We start from the raw sequence: 7,602 nt of genomic DNA on the forward strand, positions 1-7,602 counted from the left end.
AAAAAAAAAAAAAAAAAAAAAAAAAAAAAAAAAAGAATTAGTTGGATCTGTTCAGTCCACTTTGTCTATATCAATTCAGTAGAGTTCTTTTTTAATGACTATACATCATCATAAAGAGAGAACTACTGGAAATCTTTAGGATTTTTGTTTCATTCCTGTCTGATCTTCCCCAACTCCAATATCAACTTTCTAACAGACCTTCTCTTCACTGTGGGTGAGGCTTGTAGGCCTCTTTCTCCATCTCTGGAATGGCTTTGGGAGTGGACAAGAGTGGTCAGGGAAGCCAGACTGAGAGGCAAATCAACCTGTCTGTGCATACACAGGGTCCTCAGGCTGTGCCCTGGTTTCTGTTAATGAGAATTCCCCCAGTACCTAGTCATGTCTTGGGATATCTCTCACACCTGAGTTGGTGGTTTCATCAACTCTATTAAGACTAGAGACAAGCCACCTGGGGGTGCCTTCCTTTATGTCCTACCCAGCCTGTCCTTAGCAGGGAGCTCCTGGGTCTGAAAAAGGAACCTGGCTTCCCTGGTATCCTTTCAGAGTATCAAAACCTTGAAATCCTAGCAGTTCTCTCATGTTGCTTGGAAGGCACCAGATGTAGCCAGCAAAAGGCTTGGCCTTTAGTGTGGTGGGAAGAATGGCAAAAACAAAAAGGAGGTGTCTGGATATCCTGTTGTCTAGACTCTTTCCCTGAACTTCCTGTCCCTGGCTTGGTCTCTCTCCTCATCGGAAGCCACACCAAAGCTGTCCCTTGCCTTGCCGGGCAGCATAGTTTGCTCTGTGCCTACACTGTGGCCTCCCTCCCCCAGTCTTCATCAGATAAACACACAGATTGGTTTTTCCTCAAACTAGGCCTTCCCCGCACCCCCCAACACCTACTCAACTCATAGCCTCTGTACACCCTTAACCAAGACTGGTTTGACCGTGTATTTGGGGCCAACCGCTAGCACACCCCCCAGCCATCCTCACTCATCATCTCTCTTCTGTCTTTTTCAGGGCAGAATGTTTGCAACGAGGTGTTTCCCCCTCCAAAGCCCATGGGCTGGGTTCCAACTTAGTCACTGAGGTCCGTGTCTACAATTGGTTTGCAAACCGTAGGAAGGAGGAGGCGTTCCGGCAGAAGCTGGCCATGGACGCCTATAGCTCCAATCAGACGCACAGCCTGAACCCCCTGCTTGCCCATGGCTCCCCCCACCACCAGCCCAGCGCCTCACCTCCAAATAAGCTGTCAGGTAAGCAGGGCCTGGTTCTTACTGCCTCAGACCTGACCATTCTAGTTTTCCCCACCAGTCTCCTTTGGTCTAAGATCTTTTCAGAAGAGCAATGGCTTTGGGATGACCCTTGGTTTGGTCTCCTATGGCCAGAATATTCTCATGAGAAGAACATGTGGCTCTGATCAAATTTCCTCCAGTTACTTGTTCAACTATTAGACGAAAGGGATAGCGTGACCCTCAGGGAGCCTTTTGCTCTAGTCTCTGACCTTGTCTTTCCTGTTAGATTATCCACCAAGAAGCTGCCTTGTCCAAGCTGCAGTCAGAGGGCTTCAGGGTGCCTCACCAGTCACTGGGATGGGGAAGGGCACCCTGGCCACCCTCTGCCATCCTTGGGCATGACCTACCTTAGCACTCTCTCCAACTCCAACAAAAATCGAGTGGCTTTAGAGAAGAGCCATTCTAGTGGCCTTGTACTTGTTGGATTCTGTGTTCTGTCAGGGCCAGGGTAGGGTTGGTCACTTGGTTGCTTGCAACTTTTGCAATGACTGCAAAACTGACTGAGTTCTTACTGTGTATCAACCCTGGCATGGGTCACAGTGTCTCTACTGCAAGGTTTAAATCTGTCAGGATGAAATCCTACATCCTCATAGTGGGAAAGCACCCCATATGCTGAGTGCTGTGTGGCCACAGGCTGGGGTCAGGTACTTGTTTTTTTTTGTACCAGGGATCGAACTCAGGACCTTGTGCTTGCAAGGCCGGTGGCGGAACCACTGAGCCAAATCCCCAGTCCCTTGAGGTTGGGTACTTCTGCAGTCTACTTCTTCCAAGAAAATGGTTTTCCAGAATCGGTGTGTTTTACTGGGGTGTGTTTGGTACCCATGTGAACAAAGCGTGGCACAGTCTTCTACTCTGGGTAAAGGACTACAAAGAAATTAAACTACTGTAATTCTAGGGTGGTTTTGAAAATCTGTTCTCCTTGCCTGATTTGTTGCCCTTCTGATGGGGAAGGCCTGGGAACTGGGAGCTGACCCAAGTGTTGAGCTGACCTGTGTCGCCAGGACAAGCTCAGAGCCAACAGCAGGGCAGTATACAAGCATTTGTTCTATGCCTGCTGTGCCCATAGCGTGGCCTCTTCCATAGTCGCTGGGGGCCTGATAGTGCCAAGCATAAAGCCTGGACCTGGGCTGTAGTTTCTGTGGGTTCTGCTTCCATGGAAAGGAAAGGCTCAGCCACATGGGAAGAAAGTTTGGGTAGTTCTTGAAAAGCAGAGAAACCCCTGGGCCATCGCTGCCCTGATCACAGAGTAACTTTTTCCCTCTGTGGTAATTCAAAGCAGGGCTCAGAGGATAGCGGTAGATGGCATGTGGCCAGCACTGAACAAGACTGGAGCACTTGCCCACCGTGGCTATCCTCTTGCTATATCCTCAGTGCTGAGCTGGGAGCTGCAGGGGGTGTGGCTGGGGCAAGGGGCATTGTTGAGAAGACAATAGCCATTGTAGTGAGACCTGTGATCTCCACACCAAAGTCAGGGAGCCTGGAGGCTAAACAAAGGCCCAGCAGCTTTCTGACAAGCTGGGGTTGTACTGAGGTCACCACAGGGTCGTTAGCTTCAGTTTTCTGTCTCCTGAAATACAGAAAGCTCGGTCTGGAGAGACAGGGCCAGGGACTGGAAATAGGGCGGAGATAGGGGGCCAAGAAATGCAGCCTGGATACCGCTCACATGGGCCTCTGAGAAGGACACATCCTACTGGTAATGGACTTTCCGGGGGTGCTCCTAGAAACTTTTTAAAAAATCATGGAATGATAGAATTCGGGATTCAGAAAAAGAAACTGAGGCCCAGAAAGAGGCAGTGATTTGGCGAAGCTGCACAGAGCAACAGCAACAAACAAGGACTAGGTCCCAGGTCTGCTGATGCTGGTGCCATACTTTCCCTCAATGTAACCGTGCATGGAGCGCTTACCAAATCCTGGCAATACGCTGGGAACACACAGCCCTGGCCCCTTGAGGCTCATTGTCTCATAAGGAAGAGACTGTGTCAGCATGGAGTCTCTAGAATCAGCTGGGAATCAAGTCTATCTCTGGGGACTTAGTGGGTCTTTCTAGGGAAGGAAAGACTCTGCTGCTATTTCTAGAGCGGCACTTAGGGGGTGCTGTATATATATATGTGCAGTGGCTGGCTCCCCTCTCCCTTAATTTTCACTCAGTGCTGTGAAGGCAGTCCTTATCCCAAGCCAAGGAATATAATTCTCTGCATGTAATTTTGAAACTTAGTTCAAGCCAGCCAGGGGATAGTATGGCTAATTCACATAACTCCTGAGTTTCCTGTCTGTAAAATGGAAAAATTGTAGTACCTGCCTCACAGGGTGCATGGGGGCGTTAAATGGGTGAATGTGTAAACGCCACCTTTCCCAAACTGCACTGTTACCGTCATCATTGCTCATAGTATCGCAGTGGCCTAAGCCAATGGCAATGGAAAGAATGGCAGTCAGTGGAAATGTATTTGCTTCATAATTTTCACATACAACGGCATTGTTTCTAAGAGGCCATGAGACGTGTTGTGGCCCTGGGACTGTGCTACAGTCTGGGGTGCCGTATGCTGGAATCAGAGCCCTCTGTCCCTGGTTCAGGTTGTTGTTAGGGTGCATGGGCTGTGATAGGACTCCAGGGTAATGTACCCAGGGGTAGGTAGTTGGCAAGCCAGAGCTCAGCACTCAGAGAAGGCTCTGGTCTCAAGAGCTTCACAGTCACTTCGAAGCCATTATACTGCCACAGGCCATGTGGTCTCTAACCAAGCCCCAAACACAACGGAACGCAGAATACAAAAAAAAAGAGCTTCATGTTGCCAAGGAGAAACCAGCGTCCAGAGTCAGCATTAACGATCTCTGAGACTGAGCCCTGACCCCCACAGTCCCGCTCTCCAGCCACTCTCCTCCCAAACCTCAGCACCTGAGCCAAGAGGGCTGACGGCATCTGGGAGATGAATTTTCCTGGAGAAGCAGAGCATCCTTTCTCTTACTGAGCCCCTTCCTTCCCAGCCACACTTACTGTGTTGTGGCCCACTTGCCCACGATGACCACAGTGTGACCCTGGTCCTGGAATGTCCAGCACAATAGGGGTGGCAGGAGGAGCACTTTGCCTCTGTCAGCGGCTGATTGGTTACAAGGTGCCCTACAAACACATTGTCAGCAGAATCAGCTGTTTTCAGCGTTGCCCCTCCTCAGCTTTACAATCGCACACCAGCATGCAGCCGGGGGTTGTCATGGCTTTGTCTCCCTTATGCATGCTTAATTGACAATTAAACTGGGGCTTTGAACCAGCCTGGCTGCCGCTGATGGGCCTTCATCTTTCCAGTGAGTGTCACAGGGGCACCCTTTGTCTGTTCTTCTTGGAGGCCTGAAGTTACTGTAGCAGGCTGTAGGCAGCCATTTATCTTCAGCCTGCAAGGCCTTTATCTGCCCCCCTCCCCATTCCTGCTCTGGCCAGCAGGAGCTGTCCCTGGTTATAGGCCCCATGACAGCCCCTTCGGAAGCCATTGAGCAGGTCCGGAGTGATGGCTTCTACCTCCATTCTGGAGCTGACTCAAGAGAGAGGCCCCCAAAAGGTCAGAGGGCAGGGCTGCAGCAAGAAAAAGGTTGGAGACTGGTGCTTGTATTGATTGGCTGGAGGAGGAGGAGGAGGAGTGAGGAGGAGGAGGAGGAGGAAGTTGGCATAGGATGGAAGCTGATCTAGCCTTCACCCAAGCCATTCATTGTATCTGCTGCACGATCTGAGGTGGCCTTGCTCACTATACACTTTGCTCCAGTCCCCAGCTAAGTCACCAGGCCACTGCCCCAAGAGGAAAGGGAGGGACAAAAGATTTCATCAGTCTTCACTCTCTCGCACATCACACCCTCACTTCTGCATCACCTTTTGGGAAGGAAGTGTAGACTTACTGTCCTGGAAAGAGAGACATAGGGAAGAGAAGACACCTCTCCACAGCCTGGGGATCCTGAGCCACAGCCTCTCCCCCTCAGAGTGGACACTGTTTCTGTGGCTGTTCTCCTCCAGCCCTTTGAACTCTATTCCTCCCTTTCCCAGCCTAGCAAACTTGACTTCCCTGACATGAGATCAGAGCTTGAAAAACAGAGGATCCTGCCTCCTGCTTTTCCTTGACCTCCTTCACACCACTTCCATAGTGGCCCGCAGAAATCTGATCCCAGGTCTTAGACAAACCAAAATCTTGACCAGGGACCTTTGTGGACACTGTTGTTCTCCTTGACATGGAAATCTGTGGGACCAAAGGAAACCTCAAAAGTGCCCAGTGGTGAGCCGGGGATTTAGCTCAGTGGTGCTGCTGCTTGCCTCGCAAGTACAAGGTCCCGAGTTCAGTGCCTGGTAGCAAGAAAACAAAACAATACCCAGGGGCAATATAGTGACTAATAGTGAAGTATTATAACAGCTGTCATTGATTGAGCACTTCCTGGGTACAAGCCCTGGCTGAGCACCTAAATGCATCCTCCCATTTAACCTCTGCAACAACCAAGGGAGGGTAGAAACCGTTGTATTGGTATCCGCCTTTTAGAATCAAGGGAAGGGAGATGTTTAGAATATAAGTCATTTCCCTAATCCATAGATTTTAAGTCATGGAAACAGATTTTGAGCTGTTACACACTGTCCTTCTCTCTTTTTTCCTATGCAGATGCTAAAACCTTTTCAGGCCTGGAAACTTGCCCATGGGCACTCACATACTCCACAATACTCTTGCAGCCCATTTCTCTCCCACACTCCTGCTGTTCCCCTCTGAATGACAGAGGCTTTGGAAAGGCATGGCCAAAGAAGAGGAGTAAGGCCGGGTAGTTGACTGTTTCCTCATTACCCACTGCTCCTGACCAAGGTGGATTCTGTGGGAAGAAATCAAGGCCCCCTCTTCCACAACCCATCCCCATCTGTGCCTGTGAGGGATTTGAACTGCCCTTGCATTCGGCCCTGTCTGGGGCACTAAATGCCTTAACAACTTAATGGGGCCTCTGAGACAGTGCAGGCACCTGGCTCACCTCTGGGAGCTCCGCCCCCTCCTGACAGCAGACAAGGGGAGGGAGTTTATGAGGGCAATTGTAAAAATACTCATCTCAACAGCAAAGGTCCCCAGAGTAAGTGAGCCCCCATTCTCCCTAAGTAGCAGATTATTTCAGTTCTGAAGAAACAAATGCTGTCTTGGAATATCCGATGCTGTAAGAACAAGATTTATGCCGACTAGGGGTCCGATGGTAGACATGGCTCCAATATTCTCTTCCTTAGGGACTTTATCTGTCTGCCATTTTATCTCTTGAATTTGAAGGTCATTTTGTCTGGCTGGGTACCACCCCACAGGCTCCCACTAGATTGGAGAAGACAATCAGGATATTAATGAGATTAAGAGGCCCAGCCTTCAAGGCATTCTGCTGGCAGCCTTCCCCTGATAGGGGACCAACCCTGGTCTGCATACAAAGAAACCAGGCTGCTGGGCTGGTGGGGTTCCATCTCCTACACAAAGGGCAGACAGATACTGGACTCCTATCACTGAAGGCAACCCTAGTGATCATGCCTAATCCCCCTGAAGGATCCTCAGAGGATTCAAGGACTCCTTACCTGCCTCCCTTCAGCTCTAAGGAGGAAGGAAGCTGCCTGCCAGGACAGAGCTCCAGCCTGCAGTTTATATGGGAGAAGTGCTCTTGGAATCTGTTTGCAAGAGGTTTGATGGGAAGGGACAGGAAGTTGGAGAGAACTGAGCACTAGAGGTGCAGAGAGAGGCAAAATTCTGTGCAAGCGCCTTTGAAGCTACCTGCTTGATTGGAAGGCACAAGACCTGGCATTATGCCTCTACCCACTTTTCAAGGGGAAGTAAAAACGTAAGTGAGGAAGGAAGGGGAACACACATATATGTATAAACATATAATGTGCAGATTTGTATGTATACTTATGTGTATAGCATATACCCAGATTTAAATAAGTGTTAACGAAGCATTCGGTGCAGGTTATTATCCTGACTGTTCACAAGTACTCTAGAATAGAGACCAACAAACTTCCTGTAAAGAGCCAAAAGGTAAATATTTTAGGATTTTCAAACTATCCTGTCTTACTCACAGCCACTCAGTTCTCCTTTGTGACATAAAAGCAGCCACTGACTATATGTGAATAAGTGAACAAAGCTATCCTGCATTACAGCTTTATGTACAAGGACTGAAATTTGAATTTGGTGTAATTGCACATGATAGCATGATATATTCTTCTTTTGACTTCTTTTAACCATCTAAACATATAAAAACCCTACTCATGCATCACATGAAAACAAGCTGCTCTGGCCAGCGGACCACAGACCCTACTCTAGGACAATGAGTGGCTTTGCCACTCTTTCATCACACTTGA

At 49.2% G+C, this 7,602-nt stretch overlaps 1 protein-coding gene across 6 annotated transcripts in view; it reads left to right on the top strand.

Annotated features, from left to right (window-relative positions):
• Positions 1-7,602, top strand: part of Hnf1b (HNF1 homeobox B) — a 51,096-nt gene that overhangs the window by 10,826 nt on the left and 32,668 nt on the right. For all 6 annotated transcript variants that reach the window (XM_019207829.2, XM_010626831.3, XM_010626832.3 and 3 more), the window contains exon 4: positions 1,000-1,235. In XM_019207829.2, coding sequence (XP_019063374.1) covers positions 1,000-1,235 — 236 coding nt within the window. The remainder of the gene's footprint in view (positions 1-999; positions 1,236-7,602) is intronic.

The sequence above is a fragment of the Fukomys damarensis genome, unplaced genomic scaffold, assembly GCF_012274545.1.
Source record: "Fukomys damarensis isolate Sample0158 unplaced genomic scaffold, DMR_v1.0_HiC HiC_scaffold_13, whole genome shotgun sequence".
In the NCBI taxonomy this organism is placed as follows: domain Eukaryota; kingdom Metazoa; phylum Chordata; class Mammalia; order Rodentia; family Bathyergidae; genus Fukomys; species Fukomys damarensis.